Source organism: Colius striatus, chromosome 17, assembly GCF_028858725.1.
Source record: "Colius striatus isolate bColStr4 chromosome 17, bColStr4.1.hap1, whole genome shotgun sequence".
Lineage (NCBI taxonomy): Eukaryota > Metazoa > Chordata > Aves > Coliiformes > Coliidae > Colius > Colius striatus.
In genome coordinates this window covers 5,622,015-5,647,947 of record NC_084775.1, presented here as the reverse complement: position 1 = coordinate 5,647,947, position 25,933 = coordinate 5,622,015, and the positions used below count along the sequence as shown (strand labels likewise).

At 41.0% G+C, this 25,933-nt stretch overlaps 1 protein-coding gene across 2 annotated transcripts in view; it reads left to right on the top strand.

The window, feature by feature from the left end:
- Window positions 1-2,984: 2,984 nt before the first annotated feature.
- CIT (citron rho-interacting serine/threonine kinase) overlaps window positions 2,985-25,933 on the top strand; it is a 66,614-nt gene continuing 43,665 nt past the window's right edge. For both annotated transcript variants that reach the window (XM_062009711.1, XM_062009710.1), the window contains exons 1-11: window positions 2,985-3,080; window positions 3,843-3,984; window positions 5,239-5,414; window positions 6,705-6,806; window positions 7,015-7,157; window positions 8,171-8,264; window positions 8,680-8,883; window positions 9,168-9,321; window positions 16,281-16,461; window positions 23,668-23,773; window positions 24,645-24,788. In XM_062009711.1, coding sequence (XP_061865695.1) covers window positions 2,985-3,080; window positions 3,843-3,984; window positions 5,239-5,414; window positions 6,705-6,806; window positions 7,015-7,157; window positions 8,171-8,264; window positions 8,680-8,883; window positions 9,168-9,321; window positions 16,281-16,461; window positions 23,668-23,773; window positions 24,645-24,788 — 1,542 coding nt within the window. The remainder of the gene's footprint in view (window positions 3,081-3,842; window positions 3,985-5,238; window positions 5,415-6,704; window positions 6,807-7,014; window positions 7,158-8,170; window positions 8,265-8,679; window positions 8,884-9,167; window positions 9,322-16,280; window positions 16,462-23,667; window positions 23,774-24,644; window positions 24,789-25,933) is intronic.

The following is a 25,933-nucleotide window of genomic DNA, read 5'->3' as shown; positions in this document are numbered from 1 at the left end:
TAATTTAACAGTGGCAAATAAGCCCTTGTTTTGTACAATTGCAGGTCTGCTGCTGATCCTTCAAGTTAAGTGAGGTTATCCACAGGAGTAGCTGTCAAGATCAAGAAGTGATATGTAATTTGACTACTATAAAGACAAAGAACCAGTGTATTAAGATTGCTTTTGAGCATTGCTGAACCTTCTGGGCAGCAGAGAGGCCAGTTACCCAACCGAGGCAGAGCTGGCAGCCAAGCAGCTCACCTGGCTGCTCAAGTTTGGGACCCTGCATGGGAGACCCTGAGAAGGGAAAAGGTAGCCTTACATGGGTGAGATGAAAGCTCTGATCTTTTCATCCAGTTTGTAGATCAGCTGTTCTGCCTCACCCTGCAGAGAAGATGGAGTGAGCCACACCTTGTTATTTGAACACAGCATGGAAATGAGCTGTGTCAGGAGGAGAACCCAGCTCTTCTGCTTCCCCTGTTTTAGAATCTAATGTCCAGATGTGGTAATTTCCCAAGTGGTGATACACATTTAACAGTAAATTTGGCAGTTAAAAGAGAGGGGGCTAATGGCATATGTGCGGGAGGAGGTAGGCTGGAGAAAGGGAAAGGCAGAGGACACTAAAGGTCTCCTCTTAGATTGGATGGTAGATAATGAAACTTGTCCAAGCTCTGGGACAGAGTACCCCTAGACATGATGGGGTTCCAAATATCAAGGCAGGATATGGTATTTTACTCTAATGCACAAGCATTAAAATTGACCATTTTATGAAAAGGAAGCTCTTTACTGCTCATCTTCTTAAGAGCTGACCTCTCCTGTGCAATGCAGTTGTGGATGAGGCATAGGCAATGACAGTGGCCTGAGTGGAGTCCAAAAAGCATATTGGCAGTGCAGGTCATGGGCAATAAATTAGATTTTAAAAACTCTTTCAGGTTTAATAAGTTGAAATGGACCCAGATATTTAAGTCTGAGACAAGAAATACATTGAAAATATGTCAGTGTTCCAGGGGTGAACTGGAAGAGGTGGAAGGAAGCACAGATCTCTAAAATGACTTGTATAAAGTCATAATATAATAAATCCAAGACAGCATTACTTTATCAGCTTCATGCCAAGCCAGTATTAGCATAATTAAAATGGTTGCTGGATAGCAGATCATCTTATGTCATGACACAGCAACAGGCTTATTTTTAAGGAACCCATCACCTAAGGTTTGAATTACCAGCTTACATCCTGCCAAGACACTGTGTAACAATGAACTGTACTTTAAAATAGCATCTTCTGTTTTGCATAACTGATGCTTGAAGATAGCATCAACGCATCTTGCTGATGTGCTCCGCTGACATCACCGCTCTGCTCCATTGTTAAGCAAGGTCATGCTGCATTCCTCTGAGCATTTTGATGGCTGGCACGTAGGCACTTTGGCACGGATGATGCCAGCATGGAACGTTTTCACCAGCGCTTCACTTGAAAGCTGCTTACCCTCTATATGTATAAAATAACCACATCTATTCCCCCTCAAAATAATGAATTGAGGCATAAAGGTCAAATAACCATTTTAAAGCAGCAAATTTAGCTTCTGCAGCCATTTTTACTTCCCCTCTGGCTGTCCTACTCCCTAGATTGCTGCTGCCAGCTCGGATGTCGGGTCTGGGCCTGACCCAGTCGGAGCTATTACCTTTAGGTCATTTTTGCCTTTTGTTTTGGCACAGAAAGAAACACAGGAGGTAAAAGAGAGGCCCAGTGCTGTGCGTTTGCCGAGAGCAGAGCAGCACCTGACACACAGCAGCATCCCACAGCCCTGCGCTTCTGCCCGGCTGAAGGCAGCGGGGCCCAGCACGGCGCTTCTCTTCGCCTCCCCCGGCCGAGCGGGACGGGCCGTGGCTGGCCACGCACCGGCCCGCGGCTGCGAGGCGGAGAGAGCCCCGTCCTGCGCCACAGCCCCTCCGCGGGGCCGCCGTGACGGTTACAGCCGTGACGGGCCGCCCGTCTGGGCGGGCGGCGGCCGCGCTTCCGCCGGGCCGGGCCCGCCATTGGCTCAGCCGGGGCCGCCTGCGCCGCGGCGGCGGAAGCGAAGGCGGGGCGACACGCCCCTGGCGCCGTTCAAACCTGGGTGGCGGCAAAGCGGGCGGCAGGTGCGAGCGGTGCGGGCCGGGGCAAGGGGCGGCCGCGGCCGGGTGGGCTCTTGTGGCGCGGGGCTGGGGCAAGGGCCGGCCGGGGCCGGGTGGGCTCTTGTGGCGCAGGGCCAGGGGAGGGGTCGGCCGCGGCAGGGAGGGCTCTTGTGGCGCGGGCAACGGCTTCTGCAAGGAATCGTCTTGGGGTTCTGCACCGTCGGGGTTTGTTTTCCGTCTACAGTATTTCTCTCTAACGCGTTAATTACTGTGACGCTCCGGATGCGATTAAACTTGCTGGTTTTAATAAGTTTATATAGAATTATAGAATCCTAGAATGGTGGGGGCTGGAAGGGCCCTGCAGAGCTCCTCCAGCCCACCCCCTTGCTAAAGCAGGTTCCCCTGGCTCAGGGGACACAGGAACGTGTCCAGGTGGGGTTGGAAACCTCCTGAGAAGGAGCCTCCACACCCTCCCTGGGCAGCCTGGGCCAGGGCTCCCTCACCTCAGCACCAAAGGACTTTCTCCTCGTGTTTGAGTGGAACTTCCTGTGTTCCAGTTTATGTCCATTACCCCTTGTCCTGTCGTTGGACAGAAAAAAGTGCCACCCCATTCTTCTGACACCCACCCTTTAAGTTCTTACAAGTGTTGATGAGGTTTGCTTTTAGTCTTTTCTAGACTAAACAGCTAAAACCAGCTAAACTGCCCCAAATCCTGCAGCCTTTCCTCATAAGACAGATGTTCCAGTAAAGCTCTGTCTCCAAGCAAATATGAATGTTGCTTAAATTGTATCCCCTGTCCCCTTTTTTTCAATTTAAAGTCACCTATTCAAATGCCTCTGCCTGAAAGCCTCTGTTCTCTTTTTCAGGTGATCTTTGCTACAACATAATCTGTAAAGATGTTGAAGTTTAAATGTGGTGCCCGAAATCCGGTAGAGGCAGGACCGATGGAGCCCATCACCAGCCGAGTTTCTCGGTTAAATCTGCTCTTTCAGGTACAGAACAAGTGGCCTGGGATTAGCTAATCAGAGGGGCTCCTTCTCTGTTGACAACTCCCTGGCTGTCAAAATACAGTTGTGGTTGGTTGTGTGGATGCTCAAAGCGTGCCCATGTGGTTCATTGGAGGAAGGGGATAGCTTGTGGAAGTTCAAAGTGTGCATCTAGTTTGCACAAAGGTCAGTGGATAGTAGCTGCTCTTAGATTTTTGTGCATCTGTTAAAAGTTTTAGCCTGAGGGTGTTTTCCCACGGAAAGATGGAATATTGAATTCTGTGTCCTCTAATCTGCAGGTGTGTTTATCAGTCATGTAGCTGAGGGTTTGTCATCAGATGGATTCAGCTAAATAGCTGCTATTTGATCATCTGAGGTCCAGCTGCTTTTCCTTCTAGAGCTAATATCAATACTGATTGCTTAAACTATTTGTACCACGATAAAACACGAGTGGTATAACATCAGTAAAAAAGCCAGTCAGATCAGAGTCATCAGTAGGATGTAGATTGTTAAAAGTTCAAATCACAGCTTTCTTGAAACTATCTTTAAGGGGTTGCTTTGTCTAAAAGCAGAATACCTGTGGCAGCTATCACAGACAGACATAGCGAGTTGATGTATTTACCCCACGCCTCTGTGTCATTTGTCTAATTTCTGAGGTAGTGATTTTTAAATGGATAATATATAATCTGCTCTATACATATGTTATTGATTAGAGGCTGTTCATTGTTGTCTGAGACTCCATCTGCTGTTGCTTCTTTTATTTTCCAGGGGAAGCCACTCTTTGTGACTCAACAGCAGATGTCTCCTCTCTCCCGGGAAGGCATCCTTGATTCTTTATTTGTTCTTTTTGAAGAATGCAGAAACCCTGCTTTAATGAAAATGAAACATGTTGGCAACTTTGTCAAGAAGTGTAAGTTTGTTGAGACTAATTTTCAGGTGTTGTTTTAAAAGATGGTTCTTAAGGATCTGAATGTTTAAATAATGCTCTAGTTGCTTTGATCCATTAATGGTTGTAACCCAGGACTTTGAGCATCTGACTTTTTGTTGGCAGACTCAACATTGCAGAGGGGATCTTGGCAATCTTAGCAAGGCTTTGTTCAGATCCCAAAGACCAATTGTGAGTGGCTTTTGAAGTGCTGTGACTCAAATGTGCATCCTTCTTAGTCTGAACTATATTTGTAGTTGAGTAGGCACTTTGTTTAAAAGTGTCTGTGTACTGCATACAGCAAATCTCCAAGTATGCACAGTAGAAGGATGTCAGAAGCTGAGAGCAGTACTAGAGGTATGAGGAAAAAAAAAGTAAATCTGGAGAGGATCTTGTTGATTCTTGGCTCTTTCAGCTTGTACTGATCTTTTGGATTCCATGTGTTACATGAGTTTTGCATGTGTGGCAGGTAGATAGTAATTCTGTGCTTCATAACTATAATTTCTGATGGAGTAAATACGTTACTGACAATGTGCTCAGATTCTGTTGGGTAAAAGGATAAAAAAAGGTTAATCAATTATTCTAGTAAGATATCCTAGAAAGCCATTTGATTAAAAGTAACTTATCATGCCCTCTATGACAGTTCCAACAGTTTCTAGATATTATTAGCAGAGAGTAATTTTCTGCTAGTCTGAACAATTTTTAGAACCATCTACCCAGAACAATTGATTATCAGAGTGCATGCTGGTTGCAAGTAGTCAACGGAGAACTTGAACTGAATATCTGAAATAAATGTCTACAGTTGTTAGCCAATAGACTAGTGCCTCCCACAGGCAGAGGAGAAAAGCCTGCCACTGGGCTGAGGAACTCGGCCGGGCAAAGAATGCACTGAGAGAATATACTTTGTATTGGTAAGAGATGGCTGGAAAGAAATTAGGAAGAGGCAATCAGCCTATGATGTTATGAATGGGACAGAATTATAGTTGCTATGGGAACTGCCTTAACATTTCCTGATTCTTTTCTATGTACCATATTTCAGTCTTAACTATGCATTAACAGCCTTTTTCTAGCTCGTATGCATACTGGGTTATTTTTAAGAAGCATATTCTGGAATGATTTAACATTTCTGGAGAGTGGAACTAAATGCTTTTGGGTTTTTATTTTGGTTTATTATTCTTTGATGTCTTTGTTACAAACTGATAGTTGGTCAGTGTAAAAAGAAGTGGTTTCTTTTTATAGATGCAGAAACTATAGCTGAATTAAGGGAACTGCAACCCAGTGTGAAGGATTTTGAAGTCAAGAGCGTGGTTGGCCGTGGTCACTTTGCAGATGTAAAAGTAGTAAAAGAGAAAGTTACTGGTGATGTGTATGCGATGAAGGTGATGAGCAAGGAGTCCTTGCTGGCCCAGGAACACGTATGTATATATCAGTTACAATTTGTTGAACCTTTTCCTTTTGTCACTACTATTAGAATGAAGTTAAAAGTGTATGTTGAGATGGTCATCCCACCATCTCAAGTGAAGTAATGTATTTGTGGGTAGTTTTGCTGTGCTTAAAAGCTATTGTTGTAGAACAAACCAAAAAATGGCCCTTGTCTTAAAGAGCTTACCATCTACTTGTAAGACAAGAAAAAACAGATGAAGAAGTTACTGGATCAGTATCAATCAGCTTGATGATGGCTTGAATTTTCAGGCAATTTATCCATTAAGTCTGGGGATTTTTTTATTTTAAAGAACTATGTAGAATGTCAAGAGTGGGTGTGAAGGCAAACTGTGGTGGCTGGATTTTTATGGAGAGCCTCTCACTAGCTTGAGAAATGTGTTACTTGAAAACTTAAAAAAGAAATAATGGAGTTTATTATCATGGTTTGGTGAGAAAAAAAAGAAGTTAATCTTTTCCTGACATGAGATGACAAGTAGGACAGAGATATTCCACGAAAGACCTCATGAATTCCTACAGCAATATCTGCATCAGTTGATCCCAGTATGTGGTGCAGTTAGGCTGCTCCTGAGGTCCCTTCCAGAGGTCCCTTTGCATTGTTTGGGGCTATCAGAAATGAAGGGAAACGAAAATTATTCTGACTATGGCATATGTTGACAAGAAAGCAAAACATGATACTACCCTCAACATGATACTCGTTCCATCTTGTTGAGTGTAGGTCAGTGAAAGTAGGGAATGTTGATCTAAATTAACTTGTAGTATCTCTGTAATAAAATTAGTTTCTTGTTGTCTGGTTGCACATCTGAATAATTAAATAGTTGCTAGAGGATGATTTCAAGAAAGCCTTGTATTTGAATATCTCACGATGAATTTGTTACTGAATTAACTGTAAAATGCTTCCCTATAATTGCTCTAGCTTCTTTTCTCCTTGTCTGATTTGTTTGAGATTGGTTTTATTTTATTAGGACCAATCCAGACGAGGTCAACTGAGGTTGCACACCATGCTGGTAGATGCCTCACCAGTTTGAAAGGGAAGCTGGTCCTTTGCTTCAGGGACTCTTTGGCTGAAAGCAAGCTAGACAACAAAAGATGGGAAGGGAGGGAAAATGCAAAGGAGTAAGATTACTTTTTTAAAGGTGCACATTACAAGTTCTGTGTAATTATTTTTTGTGATGTGTGCCTCAAATCTTTCTAAAACTAGGGGATTCTGATGTATTCTAACTCGTTTTCCTCCCGATAGAACTGAACACTTCCTTCTTATGTAGGTGTCATTTTTTGAGGAAGAGCGCAGTATATTATCTCAGAGCACCAGCCCGTGGATTCCACAGTTGCAATATGCATTTCAAGACAAGAAAAATCTCTACTTGGTAATGCTTAGTCTTTGTCTCCTTTCTCCTCTATTGAACACTATTGCCATTGTTGCTGAAGAACAATGTGATGGTTGAAATGTGCTCATCTTCTTTAAGTTTTCCTGCGTTACCTGCCACTGATATGTGACTAGTGTAATATGGAGAAGTTGAACTGAATATCTTTTGTGTATATGAACTATATCTGTTCCTTTAAAATGTTATGCAGGTAATGGAGTATCAGCCTGGAGGGGACTTGCTGTCACTCTTAAACCGATATGAGGACCAATTAGATGAGAGCATGGTGCAGTTTTATCTTGCAGAGCTGATTTTAGCCATTCACAGTGTCCATCAGATGGGTTATGTACACAGGTAGGTAAAAATTGCTCTGCATTGCACATGATATTTAATCAGTACCATTCCAGAAAAAGTGTTCTGGAGTGATGTGTTCCTGAGTAGTTTTTATTCTGTCCTCTTTCAGGACGATATTTTCCATGCTGTATCAGAAGAGAAGATTAGAAAATTAATCAGCCTCTAACTATAATTGTAGCTAAAGGCATTAACTTTGATGTAAAGTTCAAACTAATATCAAGAAGAGATTGTTACATGTATTTTCTGGAGCCTTAAAGAAGCCTTAAGGTTGCACTATAGAAATTCAATCTTTTCCAGAGATTCTAGCACCAATAGTATGAGAAATTAGTGTAGCTGTTGAAACTTCTTGTGTGCTGATTGGTGAGCAGAGCAGCACAGGATGTTGGAGGAGTTAAATATCACAGAGTTTTCTAAAGATCAGATCAAGGCTTGAAGGCTGTTACTGCATGCATTTTGAAGTCACGTTGGCAGTGTTAGGTTAGTAGTTGGACTTGATGGTCTTAAAGGTTTTGTCCAACCAGATGGATTCTGTGATTCTATGATTCATACAGTTATTCCATTCTGCGGCTTTGGAAATGTTACGAAGTATTTTGTGTTCCAAGCAGCTGTAGTGGCTGCACTTAGAGCATTGGCTGTGGCTTTCTAATGCAGGGTAGCTGCCTGGATTTGAAAGATATACAAGAGAAATTGAGAGGAAATATGGGAAGAAAGCTACATAATACTTCACTGTAACTCAATTACAACGTAGTCAAGGTGTGAAACCACCTTCTCTTTCCATTTTTTGTCTATAATTATTATCTTTCCATGAAATAAAGGAAACTTCCCTTAGAAATTTCCCTTTGTTCATATTTGTTTGGAAACAGAACAACAGCTGGAAGTAAGACTCCCACTTGTTAAGGTTTTGTGCAGCTGAGCACACAGTTGAGTGGCACTGAAGAAGGATATCCTGCTGTCTAAATGTGACAGCGGGGAATGGTATGGAAAGGTGCTGATTGCTTTCCTCTTGCTTACAGAGATATCAAACCAGAGAATATTCTCATTGACCGAACAGGACACATTAAACTGGTGGACTTTGGGTCAGCTGCCAAAATGACAGTGAACAAAATGGTAATAACATGGATTTAAACTTTGTTTATGGTTTGTTTGGCTGGTCCAGTCAGAGGGGGAAAGTCACTTTATATCTGTTCCTTGCTTACACCATGTTCTTCTGCCCTTCTTGTCCAATATGGAATCTGTTCACAGCTCACAATATTTTTCCATTTATGAATGGCTTTCCAAACACAAGCTCAAGTGTCTTTTTCAGATCTCAGTAGATACATATTTGCTTATTTATATTTTAATAAATAAGGTGAAGGCAAGTCTACTTTCTCATGGTGCTGCACTGCAGTATAAAACCATACTTTTAGAGACTCTTACAACTGACAGGTGCTGTGTTTCAAGAAGGACGTGGATTTATGATTATGTTTAAGATCACAACAAACAGAAAGTGCTGTAATTTCACTTGGTATGTCTTTGCTTCTAGGTGAATGCGAAGTTACCCGTTGGCACACCTGACTACATGGCACCAGAAATGCTGACGGGGCTGAGTGGGGATGGCAAAGCTTCTTATGGTGCAGAATGTGACTGGTGGTCACTGGGAGTCATTGCATATGAAATGATTTATGGAAGATCTCCATTTACTGAAGGGACTTCAGCAAAAACTTTCAATAACATCATGAACTTCCAGGTAGTGAGAACTGTCTTGTTTAACTCTTCTATTTGTCATTAGCCATTGTTCAGCATAAGATGGTGACCTGTGACTACGATTTGTCTGATGGGGAGTGCTTGTACCTATGTTGCTGTCTTTCCTGCAGCAAATGCATATAAAAGCCCATTTGAAAAAAAAAAGGATAATACTTTAATTTGTATGCTATTTGTATTACCCTTTGTTCTTGACAGAACTATGAAACTTAATTTGCTGTTCTAGGACTGTTTTCCTACTGAGCAGAAATCCTTTTCTTTCTAATGCAGAGATTTCTGAAGTTCCCAGAGGATGTGAAAGTTAGTAGTGAATGTCTTGATCTGATCCAGAGCTTGCTTTGTGGGCAGAAGGAGAGACTGGGTTATGAGGGACTCTGCTGCCATCCATTTTTCTCCAAAATTGACTGGAATAACATTCGTAACTGTAAGTGGAATAAGACTGTGTAAACAATTCCTGTCTCTTTGGGTAATGTGAAAATTTCTACAGTGCAGGTATTTGTGTTTGAACTGAGTAATTATTCATAATGAAACAGGACTTTGGCTTTTGGATAGGACATGTTAATGTCTCTCAGGTGAAAATTGTAAGGTGAGATGTACTACAGACACTTGGCTGGAAAATCCTGATGGTCCTTTCTGTGTGCTTCCTCAGATTAAAATGCATCAGTGTATTCTTTCAGACCTTTTCACAGAATCATAGAATCATGGCATGGCAGGGGTTGGAAGGGACCTTTAGAGGTCATCCCAGTCCAACCCCCTTGCTAAAGATCCCCCCTAGATCAGGTTACACAGGAACGTGTTCAGGTGGGTTTTGAAGACCTCCTGAGGAGCTTCCTCCTCACCAGAGCCTCCTCACCTCAGCAATGAAACAGTTTTTCCTTATGTTTAAATGGAACTTTTTGTGTTCCAGCTTCTTTCCATCACCCCATGTCTTGTTATGAGATACAACAGAAACAAGTGCTGCCCCAACCTCCTGACACCCACCATTTAGATATTTGTAACTATTAATGAGATCACCCTCAGCCTCCTCCAGACTAAACAGCCCCAGTTCCCACAGCCTTTCCTCATAAGGAAGATACTTCAATCCCCTCAGCATCTTGGTGGCCCTACACTGGTCTCTCTCCAGCACTTCCCTGTCCCTCTTGAGCTGGGAAGCCCAAAATTGGACACAGGACTCCAGATGAGGCCTCAGCAGGGCAGAGCAGAGGGGCAGCACAACCTCCCTTGACCTGCTTCCCACACTTTTCTTGATGCATCCCAGAATGCCATTGGGGGGGTCAATTTGCTTAATTGAGGCTTAATCTCAAAATTTTTTGTTGTATCTCTAGCTTTCTCTCTTTCATTGCTTGTGATCTACCTTTATTTAAGCTTGGGGGTTTTTTTAGCTCCTGATAAAATGTCAGCAGCCATCGGGGCACTTGAGTTTGCCCTCAAAGTGAATGTGGCTAATATGTGACTAATTTTTTTGTCAAAAATCTGTTCATTCCACTAGGAACAGAATAAAACCAGTGAAGCAGATTATTTTCCATGCAGAAAAATGTTTATAATAATGCTATAGAAGCAATGGAATTTAGTATTTGGAAGTACTGAGCAGCAGCTCCATGGCAAAAGCAAATGTTTCAGAGATCATCAATGATCTATTTATGAGTGCCTGCCTTGTGTTGGGTAGTATTTTAAATTATTTGGACTGTAAGATTATCTGGGCAAGGAACACATCTGCCTTATATTCTTTATCAAATACACTGTGAGAGCAATGATTGTGCTCCATTTTCCATGACAAATTGCTAAGCCAGTGCTTCTACTTTTGATGACTATCTCGGCACTTCAGTTGTCAGCTCCACAGAATGTTTACTCACTTTTCTGTTGATTCATTAATTTTGAACTTGTGGAGCTGCTGTTCTGTTAAATTCCATTGTTTCTGCCCTTTGAGAGCCATTGACTCTTCAGTCTTTTTCATCATTTCAGCATACATTTCCCAGACTTTAGCTCACTCTGCCTTCTTTGCCCAGAGCCCTGCCTAAGCCATCAGTTTCCATTTCTGAAGTTTTTGTATTGCATTTGTACCATATCATCTAAGATCTATAAAAAAATGGCATGTGAGCATCTGTTCTGGTGTTTCCTTGGCAATTGTGTGTCTACTATTCACACAACTGCATAAGTTAATTGTTTTGCCACCTCATGTAACAAGAGTGATACTGATGGACAAGCCCGTAGGCAGCCTCCACGTTACAATGTTGAAAGGACATTTAGGGTTTAAAAAATCCCATTTCTGCCTGCAACTGGCCAGTAGATTACATCATTCCCTGTAATATCTGGACCTACCTACTGTGAAGATTCTTGCAGTTTTGACCCCTGACTTCGTTATTATGTCTCATACTTCATAAAACCCCACTGTAACTAGCACAAAACACAGCAGTCCTCTTGCTTTTAGTAGCAGATTCAATGTATCACCTATTGCTTTGCTCTCTGCAGTGGTTCTCCATTTGCTAGTGTATTCAGGGCAGTGCCACTGTCATTCTGTTCAAAACTCTTGTTGAGTTTGACCTGGGCTATCTTAAAAGCTAAAGGTTTCTTTCATATCTTGACCTCTGCTGATAGTGGTGTTTGACTGGAGCAATGGCAACCTGAGAAAATTAAGGAACTAGTGAGTGCTGGAAGAGGTTACAGGATTTCAATTTAGATTAAAGAATCTCACTCAAGTTAATCTGGTCAAAGATTTTGTGGGTATGGGATGTTAGGCTCATTGATCCTAAAGGTCTTTTCCAACCTAAATGATTCCAGGATTGTTAAATAAATTCTGTGTCAGCACAGACTTTCCTCTAGTGCACAAAACCAATGACGTTATTTCTGTCTCAGACTGAGAAAGGTAGGGAAAAATTGATACTCTTGCCTTTCAGGTATTTAAATTACCATGCTGGGAGCTCTGGGGTAACCATTCTTAATGCACAGGTTTTAGTTAAGAACATGCATTAATGGATTTTTCAATGTTACATTTGGTTGTTATGGTAACCTACGAAACACTTCTCAGAAAACCCCTTCCCAAAAGATAGTTGCCTGTAAAAACCTCCCAACTTCCTTGGATTCAAGTAGCATGTGTCTATAGAAGCAACCCTTTAAGTTACAGAAGCAGAATCCAACCATTAAATTATATTGAAACATATTTATAGATTCTGCTCTTTAATGACTTCTAAAGCTTCTTAAAAAAGAAATCCCCCAAACCAGTGAAGATGTTAAGATAATGTCATATAGATTGGTTAGAAATAGTGTAATGGCTTTTTTTTCAGTGGTCTTAGAGAAAACAGCCTTGAATTACATAACTTGGACTTTTTATTTTGTTTTTTCTGCCATAACACTTTACTCAAATGGGCCTTTCAAAGCCTGAGGAAGACTAGTGCCTAACCTACTTAAAAAAGCCGTGAGGATGCTTTTTCTCAGAAGGCATGTACAGATCACCCTGCAGTTCAAGAAAAGACACAATTTCATTCTTAAGAAGTGTTCTGTATTTCCTTTAGCTTTCCCATTTGAGTTCAGTCTTTCCCTGTCCCAGGGGAAATGCAGTATCTCTTTTCTGAATTTACATGAAAATGTTTTGAAAGGATGGAAAGACCCAATTAAGGCAATGTTCCTTGAACTACTCATAAGTACACACACTAGGGCAGAGTTGAAAAAAACCCCAAACCCTTCTTTCCATAAGAGACATTTCATCTAATGCTAAGGGAGAATCTGGTTAAAGCACTGCAGTGTGTGTGTGGTGGGTTTGGCTTTTGCTTTCTTCTCTCCTTTTTTTTTTTAAACTTAGCAACCTACAACACCCCCTTTTCCTCTGAAAGTCATTCTTTGGAACAGATGGAAGAGGGTTACATCCTTCCACAAGTGGGGAGGTATCTAGGCAAGCAATTGGCTTTTTTAAATACATACAGTTCTCCGCAAGATACTTTAAATGGTAAACAGAAGATGTATGTTCATGTGTAGCATTTCGGAGCCAAAAAGAGAGGTCTTCATCCCCAACTGGTTTGTATGAGTAGAAGCATTGAGTTTACTGTCTTTTTGAGTAACAGTTTTGTCTCTCTTTTGGGTGAGCCTGAAAAAAGTGCAGATTTTTCACCTTGTCATATGCGATGGCATGGTTTGAACATTTAGTTCTCAGAGGCATATCTTGACCTCCATTACAGAATTCTTTCTTTTAAAGAAGCAACTGATAAGCACATCAGTGCATTTGCATTCACCAATCTTCATCCTGTTCTGAAAATACTGGAGTTGTGTGACAGTCCTCTTGATTTTAGGCAAGAACTAGTAATTTAACTTGAGATTATGTCACCACATGACCTACATTTGAGAACAAAATTGCTCATCTGTTGCAGCTTGTTTTTACAGGACTGCTCCATTTATTCTGCAGATATTTTGGACATCAGACAAAGGACTCTTTAGTCTTAGGAATAAAGGACCTTGAAGAAGCTACTAAAGAATTAACCGAATCAGGCAGAAGGGATGTTTTGGTTTTCTTTTTCTTAAAGATTTTCCCTCTTACCCCTAAGTGACTTCTTTTTCTCCAGTGTTCTGAAACTTCTGAAGAAGCTCTGCTCCTGATTTTCACTTGCTGTTGGCAGTTCAGAACTACTTCACATACATCTAGAGGTGTTTTAGCTGAATGACTCTTCTGTTTTCTTTTTAGTTGCTACTATTTCTTGATACAAATCTTGTAACAAGATTATACAAAAAAGCTGCAGAGTTTTTGGACTCTTAGTCATTGATTTAATATAAAATAGAAGGCAAATGATTTTTTCAGTATTTTTTATTCTAGTGATTACAATTTCCCTTCTTCCTTCACATCTTTTGTTAAACATTAGAGGAAACCGAAGTATAAAATACTGTGCTCTTAAACTAGTTTCTTGCCATCCCCAAAGGTTTGCTGTCTTGCATTCAGTTTTATCACCTTGCACCCATTGTTCCCCTATTGAGTGCTTTTCATCTTTTTTATGTGCATGGTGATCTTGGCCATATTTAAATTAGAATTTCTTTTATGCATGTGGTTTGACTAGGAATTCTTGTTAAGAAGAAAGACTTTCTCTTTAATTCCAAGGGCTTGAAGATGACTTTTAAGATCTTCTTAGCTAATTTCTGGTAAGAAGCAAGGTGCTAGATCTCTCTTTCAAAGATGAGGTTATCTGTCAAATGTGAGGAGTCTATAGCAGGGCTGTTACACCACTAGAAAAAGGCAGCTATGTTGGTTTTTGCTACCTCTTTAAGAAGGATTCTAGACTTCCCCAGATGAAGTGAATGGTTTGCTGTTTTCTCTATTACTTTACCTCATAGACATGATGCTAAAAACCCCATAGCAACCCCTTTCTGTAAGGGGATCTGCAAAGTTCTTTCAACAGAGGTCCTAAACTAAAAAATATTAATTCCTGAACTTATCCTCCTCTGCTATGATTTAGCTCTCGCTTTGGGCTTATATTTACATTAAAGATGACATGCTTACAGACTGTTTTCTGTTGCTTCTCTGTTTTTAATCATTAAGAGGATATGAAGACTAGCTGGACGTTATCCTGACATTAAATGAGTTTTTAAAAAAACTACAGACCCAAATCAACAATCTGTATTCTAAAATGATGTTTACAGTACATGAATGTCAGTGTTCTATTTGATCTAAACTTGTATTACAACCAATAAAATAGCAGGAATTAATACATTCATGATATTGGCAGAAAATGTAAATGTTCTGGAGGCAATAAGTAAAACTGCTTACTGCAGAACCTAGTTAATTTGTATGTTTTTCTCATTTCTCTCATTCTAATGTACTTGACAGTACTGTATGGGAGCAGCATCCTGTCTGCTTCATGGAATTTCTTCTTGCTTCCCTGCTTGGGAGCAGCGTCAGAAGGGCTCCTCAGGGAGATGCTAGCAAAGCCTTCATGTGTAGCTGGGTTTTGGCAGTTTATACAGACAGATTTTAAATTTGATTTCTGGCTGTTAAAGCTGATCTGGTAGGTAGTTTAAGCATCTATTTGTCTAGAGAATCAAGAGTTAAAATGCGGGCTGTGAAAGGAATTGGCAACCTAGAGGGAGCTAGCAAACTCCAGCCGTGACTCATTCTGCCTGTGTCAGTCAGATAAGCATCAGCATCTGTCACGAATGCAGGCAGGTAGGGTTAAACCCCGAGCATGCAGAGAGTGAGGAGCAGGGAGCCTGCACTGCAGGGGTTGTAATGTTTGTTCCTGGTTCTTCAATTCTCATCAGCCCTTCAGCTACAGGAGATCTATACTGGATCCATGGTAACGGTTTTAGCACACTACACTTCCATCAGCCTGTGACAATGGGCTGTGTTCTAGTTGCCCACTGAAGAGCTGTCTCCTTTATAGAGCAAAAAAGGGATTAGTAGATTTCCAGTGAATGAGGACCTGAGTGATGAAATAAATTTTACAAAACCCCACCTAGACAAGGGGATTTAAAGATGTAGGAATCACACAGCAGCCTTTTGCATTCATTCCTCTCACACGGAGCCAAGCCAGCAGGTAGCTTGGGTGCTGTACATCAGCTGAGAAGAACTTGTTCTTTTGTTCTGTTGGTTAATTAAACTGAAGCAGACACGAGAAAATCAGCTGAAATTAAACAAGTGCTTAACAAGTTAAGTGACACCAACTTGGAAACTGTAGTAAGAAATACATTATAATTCCTGCTATTTGTACGTCTCTTCAGAGCTGATTGTATCAGAGCCAGACTGCAGTGGTGTCCCAACTAGAGTTCCAAATCTTTAGCAAGGTCTTTTAGAGAAATAAAATCTTATATTTCTTCTCTTCCTATACATCAATTAGCTTCTAATAGCTATAGCTTATTAGAATCTTCCAGGAGAAAGACCAGTTTGCTGTTGATGAGAAACCCGTGCTGGGAAGATTCATGGTAGTATTGAAGGGTAGATCTATCCCTTAGCTGACTAGCAAAGGATCAGGCTACATTCTCATGTAGTGTCACTAATTGGATAGGTTGGAGACATTTTATTTTTATAGATGGATTGGAATTGAATTACTTTTGCCTATATTACAGTAATTCTTTTCCTAGCCAGGTACTTTGATTTAATTCATATACGTGTTTAAAAAAAATCCCCTAAACTGAAGAAAAACCCAAACCAACAATCTCAAATCCCCAATCTAAAACTCAGTTTAATCAGCGTGGGAGACATTTCTGCCTGCAGAGTGGTAGCCATGTTGGTAGCTTAAGGGTTAATCTCTTGTTGCTGTAATACGATTTGAGAGCAGCAGCTCAGTCTGCTTGTGTTAGCAAGATTAAAAGCAGGAGCTGCAGTGCCATTGCAAGCACTGAATGAGTGGGACTGTTGCAGAGTGAACTGTAGCTGAATTTTGTCTTTTCTTCTTGCTTTTTTTTCACCAGCTCCTCCCCCCTTCGTTCCTACTCTCAAGTCTGATGATGACACCTCAAATTTTGATGAACCAGAGAAGAATTCGCGGGTTTTATCCTGTACGCGGCAGCTGAACCCAGGAGGCTTCTCGGGGGAAGATTTGCCGTTTGTGGGGTTTTCATTCATCAAGGCATTAGGCATCCTCAGATCTGAGTAAGTAGGAATTATTGCTTAGGTGGCTAGGATCATTGGGAAAATGTGAAGGTTTGTTACAGTGAGGGTGGCAGGGGGTGTGTGTGGAAAAGCTGTTTTTGCTGGACTGTACTCTGCTTTAGGGAAGCTGCCAGATTCTGGCTTTATCTGTTGCTCCTGTGGCTTGTGCATGTCCTACTGATCTGAGATTATTTCTGGGATGAGGAGGAGGGAATGGAATAGAAAGACTGATTCTAAACCAGTAATTCTTGAAATTGTGTTAAAATACTCAGAATGAGTTGTTTGTGTTAACGAGGGAGCAGTAGGTGATCGCATGTCTGGTATTGCAGGTCCCTGAAAGAAGGAGAATACTGAGGAGTTCACAGATGGAAAAAAGGGGGGGGGAGTGTAATTTTACTGGGTCAGAGAGCGGGCACCAAGTGCTTGGGATGTGTAAGGCTAAATCAGTGATCCACAGAAATGGAGCTCCACTAATCTGGGAATGTGCAGTAATGGGTCAGTGGACAAGAGAAGGAGCTTCATGGCAGCTGACTGTGCTGCTGGGTCAAGTTAAATATGAAGACTGGCCATTGCTGTATTGTGTGTTAAGAGACTGGAGATTCAGATGAAGTATGCAGGCTATCTGTGGAGGGTAAAGATCTAGAAAAAATGGTTTTCAGTTGAAAGGAAACATACTTTCTGAGAGAATGGAGTCAGAGCAAAAGAAGAATATAAACAGCATGACATAAACAATTTGTTGTGGTGAGTGGCTGGTTTCTGATGACAGAGCTATTGAAAAAGTATTAGTGCAGTATGTTAAGTTGAGAAGTCCTTACCTCAGTGTCTTGAGGCCTCTCAGGAATGCAATGGCTTTAGCTGGGTTAGTGACTCGATGCACTAAGGCTCTGTTTTCCTGTCAACAATCGTTCATTGCTGCTAGTTAGTTCCCTTAAGGGACTTTATTGTCAATCTATCTTAGTCAAGTTTTCATTTTTTGTCATATTGGTTGTGATAGTTGCTCTGCAGTAAGTGTGTAACCAAATCTGATGATACTGTTGACATCTTTGATCTTGCCCACACTGTGAATCAAGGTTATATGATGGTTATGCCAGTAATAAAAAAGGAATCTTGGACTGTCCCTCCTCAGCAGAGTTGTTTTTATGACAAAAGGGAGAGAGGGCATACCCAAAAAAGTATTCTCTTGATGAAATGATACAATATTGTCAGCAGAACTAGGAAAATGGAATGTTATATCTGTAGATACCTGGGGTTAAAATCTGTCTTTATTTAGGAGTGAAATAACTTGCAGTGTTATCTTTTCTGTCTGGGGAACTGCAATCCATGTATCAAGGCTACATGATCATTCATGTAACAGCCAGAGAGGCTCAACAGTGACCACATATGTATGGTACAAATGTATATGTAATCGGGGCCAAGGACTGCAACTGGAGAGGAGTGTTAGGTAAAGTCTCAGGAACCATGGTGTAACTGTGCTGGAGACTGAGGCAGAAAAGTAATATAGATTTAGCAGACGGATTGAGGTGCTTTCTTTGTTGGGCTAGTGCTGAAATTGTGTGTTGGGGTCGTATTTGAATTTTGGTAAGAGATGAGAAGGGTTATAGCAGAAGAATACAGTGGAGAAATTTTGACTTAAGTAAAATTTCTGCTTGGTGTGGCCTGTTTTTTTTTTCCCAAGCTGGAACAGAAAGACAGAATGTACTTCATTTTCCCCCAAATAATTTTCATATAAGTAGCTCTTAGTATTGGCTTTTTTTGAATGAGATCTCGACGAATGCACTTTGATATTTTTAGCAGTAAAGACTGACATTTTGTTCTAAGAAGGTGATTTAAATATGGCAAAGTGTGTGGAGACTTCAAAATGTCTGTATTTAAATAATGCAATGACCAGTTTGTTCTCAGTATCTCTGCAACACTGGGTCATAAAGATAACTTCTTATTTATAAAATATTGTGTGTTCTGTGTTTTACTTGAGGAAATAAAGTACTGTTTCTGTCCACACTATCTTGAATATCAAATTCCAGATGGGGAAGAGAACAGCAAATGAGGGGTAGGCTTCTCTGGTGCAAATCTTGAGATGTCTTCTCTGGAATGTCCTAAGGCATCAAGTTTATGGGTCCAGAATTTTTCTTCTTAAAATCTTTCCTGTGAAAGTCTAACCCTTATGGTTGCTAAGTGATGCAGATCTGTTTTCCTGTGTCTGCAGCATGATAGCTGTAATGCCTCTAGTGCTGCTCACAGTTAGGCCAGGCAACTGCAGTGTACCATTAACAAGGTCCTTGAAACTTTCATTGCGTTTAATTTGAGGGCAGTGAAGCTATGAAGTTTATACTCTTGCCCTTGTTCACTGGACAGTAAAAAGCTATAGCTGAGCTAGGAATTTCAAATACTTCAGTGAAAAGGCAGTTAAAAAAAATGGATGGAAAGATAAAAGAAGTTGTCTTTTTCATTCTTCTGTTTCTCCCAACCACTTAGGGTTAGAAGGGTTCACCCAGGTCACTTAGACCTGTTGCCAGCAATTATGTTGTTGGTGTGTAGCTTAGAAGGGTGCATTGAATGAAAATGTTCCTTATGTTGCCCAATACCATGACTTTTGGGAAGAATTTGTGACCCTATAACAAATGTAAGCTTTAAGAGAAGAGCAGAAGTCACGACAATAATGTGTCATAGGAAGCATTCAGGAGAAATGAAGGGCATTGCTTATGTCATAGGTTCCTGTGCTAGCAAAGTGTTTGGTAAATAACTCCCCTACATGATTCTAAGAACTGGGATCAGGCTGCAGAGAAGAACCAGCTAACTCCTTCTCCCATCATGGCCTCTGATATGAGGGAGAAATGCCTGTCTGACTGCAAATTTGGCTGCTGGCTTGGCTGCCAGCATGTGACTGTGACAAGGTAGCAGGCAACTGAGAGTTTAATTCCATTAAAAGCCAGCCCCACCTTACTTCCCGTCCCTAACTGTGGCTGATCTGCAGTGCTTAGAACAAGTGAGAAAAACCCTTAGATGCCAGAAACATGCATCAAGTGGTGAAAGAAAATTGTTCTTGTCCTTTGCAGGTGAGTAGCAGAAACCCTAAGATATGAGAGAAACCCAGGGCTAACCAAATATACCAAAATAACTAATACAAATGAAAACCTAATAAAATATCCCAAAATACCCAATTTACAAAAACCACCCCAATTACAAATTATAGTTTATGATGTAAATGTTTCCCTGCCTCTGTCCTCTATTAGACTGGAGTAAGGAACTCAAGGGGCTTGACTATTTATGGTACAAAAACTGAGGTGAATATAAAATACTTGCTAAAGATGACCCAGAGATCTACTGACAGGAAAGGCTGAGTGTGGGGCTGGCACCTAATTTCAGTTGCTGATACAGCTCGGGGTATTTTTTAGTTAACTATCAATATAGTGGATGCAGTCTTAGTAATTCTTGAATTGTGGTCTGTGAGGCTTTGGTACATGATCCAGATCTTTCCTGTAAATTCCTAAGAAGTGGTATTTGTCGAGATTTCTGTTTTAATTGAACATTTTTCTATGGATTCCTGACTGTCATTATCAAACCCTGAGTGTTCAAATGGTCCTTTCTTCTACACAGAAGGGCTACTGATTTCTTCCACCCATTTGTCGGCTTCTGGTAACCTCTTTCACCAAAGATAGATGAAAGAGGAAGCACAGGATGAGCATACCAAAAATACTCTTTGCTTCAGCTTAGCTCTATTCACAGATTGATGGTATCACTGTTTGTTTTTGCTTGGGTTTTTTTTAGGCCTGAGCAAGCATTTAGGAGGGGGCGGAAGGTACAGATGAGTATAATGCTAAAAAGAATAGAGCATGAGGGACGGGGGATGAATTATAGGCATGTTGTGTGGGGGGCAGGATTAGGACAGATGGTGTCAATCCTTGTGAGAAGGAAGAAGCACAGGTGAGTTGGGGGATTATGAGAGTGACATGAAAGGACAAAAGAAGGTAAGGGATGTGATGCACAAGAGAGGTAAAGATAGGAGTTCGATACCCCAGAATCATCTTACATCCTATACTAATACTTTTTTCTTCTTCATCTGAGCCACGTTGAGGCTGGAGGAGCTTTGACACAGCTAGCACCACTGCTGATAGTTCTGCTGGTTGAAGCTCTAGCAGTGAAATCACTGAATAGTCAGCTGTAAGTTAACTTGGCTTTTAGTCATGCAGGCAGCGCTTCATTTGAAAAGCAATTGGCACAGGCAGTGCTGTCAGTGCTTGGGACTGTAGGCTTGACTTCATTTTCTCTTTTTTTAAATCTTTTATTGCAGTTTTCTTGTTGATGTGTGCTGGTTACATTTTGTTAATCTTTTTTTCACACTTCAGAGGAAGCAGCAGAAACTGCTCTGTTGCGCTAAGAGAATTGATCCAGATGTAGCAGTTAATTAAATGAAATATTCTGAGATGGTAGCAACCTGAATGATAGCTTTGCATCACGGCTTTTGATGTTGGATTGTATGTATTTAATTTCTGAGATGATGCTGACTGAGGAAGAATATGAGTGCCCCAGCAGTGTGGGTATTTTCCACCTTGTCATGCTGTGTTGAGAGCTTATATCACCATGACAAGGCTTATTAGATTAGTCAGTATTCCATTTCTCTTGATTTCCTCTGTCTGCCCCCCTTTCTGATACTTTGAAGGTTGTATGGATGTTCATGAAGTTGTCCTAATGTAATTTGTACACAGGAAAGAATTACTGGGGGATGATGTCTCTTAAAGTGTGTTCAGTGCTAGCTGAAATCAGCTTCACCTGGGGATAAGATGTACTGTTTCCATGGCAGAAAAACCATCCTGTCACCATACATTTTGATGGAATGTCTTCCTCCCTTTGCACAGGGATGAGGAAGAAAGATTGTAGTTCTAGTTTGAAGCCTTCTCTTTCCTTGCAAACCTGACACCAACCCTGAGGAGCAGCTCCCTCTACAGTCACCTAATGAAATTCAAGCTTTGGTTGGTGATGATCTCCAGTGCTCAGTCCCATCCCATCCCATCCCATCCCATCCCATCCCATCCCATCCCATCCCATCCCATCCCATCCCATCCCTCCCCTCCTAGCTGGACAATATGTCTTTGGGGAGCCCTGAATCTGCTTGCCTGATCCTGGCCTGTTCCTGCCTGTGTTGCAGTGCATGTGGATTCTATAAGCTGGCTTGCTGGGAGAAATTTCTGATATGCAAAATGGTGCCTGTAATATTGGGCTCTGGTTGTTTTAATAGCAAGTAAATAAGCTGAAATAACAAACAAAATTAGCCCCTTTAGGGAGGTGAAATAGAGGCAGCAAATAAAACCAGGTCTGTGAGAACTCGCTGGAGTTTTCTTGGGTAATAGCTCAGATTTTAAAAGAATAAAAGTAAAAAGGTAATGGCTAATGTTGAAACTATAATGAAAAAATAATTGCTTGAGCCAGTGCAGTTCAGACCTGTAAAGCCAAGTTTTTATTATAGAAAGATTTTCAGACTTGTCTCAATACACATTTGCAGCTATTTACATATATTTGATTAACATTTTAAAGCAGATTCCGTAGTGTCTTTTTTAGTTAATGTGAGCTTTAATTTGTATTTTTAGACTGCTTTTCTCAACTCTTCATTTTTAGCCTTGTTTGTACACCCAGCTGTTAGGGGATTTAATATGCATCTTTCTCAGATGGCTGCCTTTGCTCTGTAGGAGGATAGACACGCTTTATAAATTGATTTTTAACTGTGATAATTTGATGGATCGGATGGATTGCACCAGGACTAAAGGAATGCTTTACAAAAGCATTCACTTCTAACATTGGGTTTTTATTAAATCCTGATCATGTGGACATGCAGGATTCCTTCTTCTAAGTGTTTTCCATATAAGGTTTCTGAAAAGATATTGGTATTTTGCCTTTCCAGACAGAATTGGTGGGTTTTGCAATGTTTGCTTGCTAATATCAGACAGTGTTTCCTAATGACTGCTTGAGGTGATGGCACTGAAATTCTATTTAGATACAGATATGTTGCTGCAGCTTTTTCATAAAAATCCATGTGTCTTTTCTTGTGACTATCCTGCATCTCTGCTTGAGCTAAGGAGTAGATTTTTCTCAGAAAATGGTGGTGATGGAATCAAACTTTCCTTGGTGTTGAGAAGAGACTGTGCTGCTGTGTGTGGGTGTATGGCTATATGCAGAGAGCTGCTCAAAGCTCGTTTCTCTCCATGGGGATAACTGGCTGCATACCAAACTGTGGCCAGGAGAAGCAGAAAGCAATGTGTGGGCAGACTGTGTGATCTTTTATTAGCACCTTCATTGTACTTCTGCATTTTCATCTATCAGTTAACACTGGTTCCATCATTAACTGCTTAAATATCTAGTTTGAATCATTTTATGTGAGGGAGAATGTGATTTATAAAATGTTTTGATGTGCATACTTAATTTTTTTGCTTGCAAATTATGTATTTAAGACTGCAAAGAACTAAAAATATGCTCCAAAACATTGAGTGGCTTCCTGTCCTTTTCTAGAGTGGATTTAGACTAACGGAAATGGCAAATTGTCCCAATTAGACAGAAAGAACACATAAATATTTCCCCCAGATTTCTGGAGTCAGATTGTTTTGACCAGTACAGTTAAATTGTGCCTCATGAAAGAAAAATCACTTGTAAGTGGAACTCTGAAGTTCTGCAGTGTGACTAATCATATTGGTATTGATTGAGTTCAGAGGGACCATTTGAATTGGGTTAGGAAATTTGCAGTTCATTTTGATTTGCAGAAGCTAACTAAGGATATTAAATTCTTCTTCCTGTTGTGCAGATTATGACATGTTAAAGTTTTTAGGGCTTTTGTACTTTGGCAATGATTTAAAAACCTGTTTAAAAGTAGAGTACAATCTAAAGAGCAATTATCTGGAAGTCTGTTACCTTTCCAAATGGGTATGTTGACGTTGTGCTTCCAAGTTATGCGAATGTTGCTGTGGTTTATTGTTTTGCACTCTGACTTTAAAGTGACTGATGGGAATTACTATAAGTACACATGGATTATTTAATAATGATACACTGTCATCAGGTTTCATGGTATGTTTGATCTGAAGTGATGGCTTTTATTCTGTGATTGCTGGGCCTTTCTTTTATCCTAGCGTAAGGAAGTACCTAGTGACTTTACCAAGGCTACATAAATGCAGGTTTCTGTACCTTTTGCCTATATTCACGTGCTGTTTGGCTTTGCTCTTTTAGATCTGTTTTTTCAAGCGTGGATTCTCCAGCCAAGGTCAGCTCCATGGAAAAGAAACTTCTTCTCAAGAGCAAAGAGCTGCAAGACGTCCAGGACAAGTGTTACAAGGTATTTATTTATGCGATTGGCCATCTCCATTGCTCCAGGAGTCTGCAACCACTGTATGTCCGGGGATCTGTCAGATGCTGCTGATCATCCAGACCCGTGGTGGCCAAAGTGCTTTTCCTTCAGTGAGGTGGCTTCCTGTCCAATACAAAGGGAGATGAATTTAGGCCACGCTGTCGCTCTAGATACTTTTATCTTAACAAGAAGCGGCTCTGGATTTTAAACAGTCCTTTTCTCAGCGTGCCACAGACAACTGCTTCTTCCTGCAGGCCCTGCTTCTTCATCATACGCACACTTGCAGCAGTACTGCTCTGAGGTTCTCTTCCTAACTCTTCAACTTCTACTTACGTAACTGTTGTCACGTCACTGGTCATGGTGAATGTCTTGTAACAGTTGCTGTGCTCCAGTAAAGGCAACCCCGTGGAGTCTTTTAAAACTTACTGCTTGTCTGAGACTTTTATGAGAGTTCAGTTACTTTTCTCCCTGCTCTGTTCTGGATTTGACCATTTGCTTCTGATAAGGAGATGGGGGGAAACCATCTTCTGGTCCAGCATGGATTTGGGATAAGGTTAAAGTGACCCATCTCCGCAAGTCAGGTGAAAAATGATTGTGTCTTCTTTGCTAACTGGGGTTCGAAGAATGACTGAATATGAACAAGCAGCTTGAATGAATGGGGTGACTTAGACTTACTACTTGTCCTTACGAAGAACTGTGCATTCCTGGAGCAGAGACAATGGTATTGGAATTTAAACACCATTTGGAGAAACATAGCTAGAAGTCTCTTGGAGACAAATCCCTTACAAACAGAGCTCTGAAAGTAGCAGTTAACAAAGCTTTTGAAGCCTCCTTTATAACCTCTTGATATTTATTGCAGATGGAGCAGGAAATGACGCGGTTGCACCGGAGAGTGTCAGAGGTGGAGGCTGTACTTAGCCAAAAGGAGGTGGAACTGAAAGCCTCTGAGACCCAGCGATCCCTCCTGGAGCAGGACCTGGCCACCTATATCACAGAATGCAGTGTGAGCTCTTGCACCAGTCCTTTCAGCTATGAAGGCCTGAAATCTGGTGGTTCTTGCCTTTCTCTTCCATCGTGGTTTCAGTAGGGTGCTTGATGGAGAGAAAATAATATGTGAGAGGATATCTGTTGAACGTGGAGCCCTGAATTGTTTGCAGAGGCTTGCTTGATAGTTTTATCCAAACTTTGTTTCATGGTCATGTGCTTGGAGCATACAGGAATAACTACTGTCCTGGTCTTGCTGAAGCTATTTGTGATGTTTGTCTTACTGGCTGTGTTAGAACGTGCTTGGGGTTGACTTCTTGTGGGTTTCTTTAACCAGAAGAGGATGAGGCCTAATCAATACCTAGGCAGAGATCTTCAAGGACAAATAAGAGGATTAGGAAGCAATGGTGTTGCCTCCATCTGTAGTATTTGAGTTCAAACAGATCCAGTTCCCCAGTGTAGTATCAGGGATGATGCTAGGACAGGTGCTATTTTTCAGGTAGAATATAAAACTGAGGCTGTAAACTCATGTCTTCAAAGATCATTTGGCATTTTTCATGGGAGCTGGAATGTCTGCTCAGTTGTCCTGGCAAGATTCCAGTGAGGATATTTTCATTCTGGTTTATAGTGTCTGTATTTTCAGTTGGATATAATACTCTTGTTTCCTCTTTTGTACCAAGAACAAGAGTCCAGGTAATACTCTGTTTCAGAGAACTGAGAAGCATTTCTGATGGCTTGGTTTGTTGGGAAGCAGATCTTAAAATGAGGCTGAGTGATTTCCTACACCAGATGCCACTAGGTAAATAAATCAGTTTGTGTCTTTCTGATGAAGGATAATACACAGGTGATAGGAGGACCACTGGTCTGTCAAAATTTGCAGGTAAGGTAAGTGGTGAGATACAGAAGCAGCTCTTCTGTTCTTTACAGAAGTTAACAATGATTAAAGGATTTAACTCACTTAACAGCAACAGGAAAAATGAATAGGCTTGTTAGTAAGATGAAGTTGAAGGATTGTGTCTAGGTTGTGGATTAATAGTGCAAGATAAAATATAGATAAATGCTGTCAATAATGGATGCCTTTTGTGATCTCTGTTTGGTTTTTGTCTCTAAACCTGATATGAGGAGTTAGAGATTTGAACTCAGACGTAAGTGCAGTAAACTGTA